The sequence below is a fragment of the Phaethon lepturus genome, unplaced genomic scaffold (genome assembly GCF_000687285.1).
Source record: "Phaethon lepturus isolate BGI_N335 unplaced genomic scaffold, ASM68728v1 scaffold30907, whole genome shotgun sequence".
NCBI lineage: Eukaryota > Metazoa > Chordata > Aves > Phaethontiformes > Phaethontidae > Phaethon > Phaethon lepturus.
Genome location: NW_010550271.1, coordinates 1,112 through 1,467, shown reverse-complemented (window position 1 = coordinate 1,467; position 356 = coordinate 1,112). Strand labels below are relative to the sequence as shown.

The 356-nt window shown below is 60.7% G+C and overlaps 1 protein-coding gene across 1 annotated transcript in view; it reads left to right on the top strand.

Annotated features, from left to right (window-relative positions):
• Nucleotides 1-91: 91 nt before the first annotated feature.
• The window catches only part of LOC104623432 (homeobox protein GBX-2-like), a gene marked incomplete at its 5' end in the record, with an annotated part of 525 nt that continues 260 nt past the window's right edge, over nt 92-356 (top strand). The window contains one exon of the mRNA XM_010290518.1: nt 92-350. Within this exon, the coding sequence (XP_010288820.1) occupies nt 92-350 (259 nt within the window). The remainder of the gene's footprint in view (nt 351-356) is intronic.

Sequence of the window (356 nt, the reverse complement as noted above, 5' to 3'; positions counted from 1 at the left end):
CCCCCAGACCCATCCCCAACCCCAACAATTTTCGGGCGACAGGGCGCGGTGGGTGCCAAAGGGTAACGAAAGGCCTTTGCTTGGCTTCCAGCCGGGGCTCTGCGGGGCCCGGGGAAGGAGGACCCCAAAGCAGAAGAGGACACGAAAGGCAAGGAGGAAAGTTTCTCCATGGACAGCGATCTAGACTATAGCTCAGACGACAACATCCCCGGTCAGGCGGCTCACAAGGAAGAGGACTCTGGCAACGCGCTGGAGGAAAACCCCCAAAACCCTCCCAATTCCACCAACACCACGTCCACGGGTAAAAACCGACGGAGGCGAACGGCCTTCACCAGCGAGCAGCTGCCGGAGCTGGA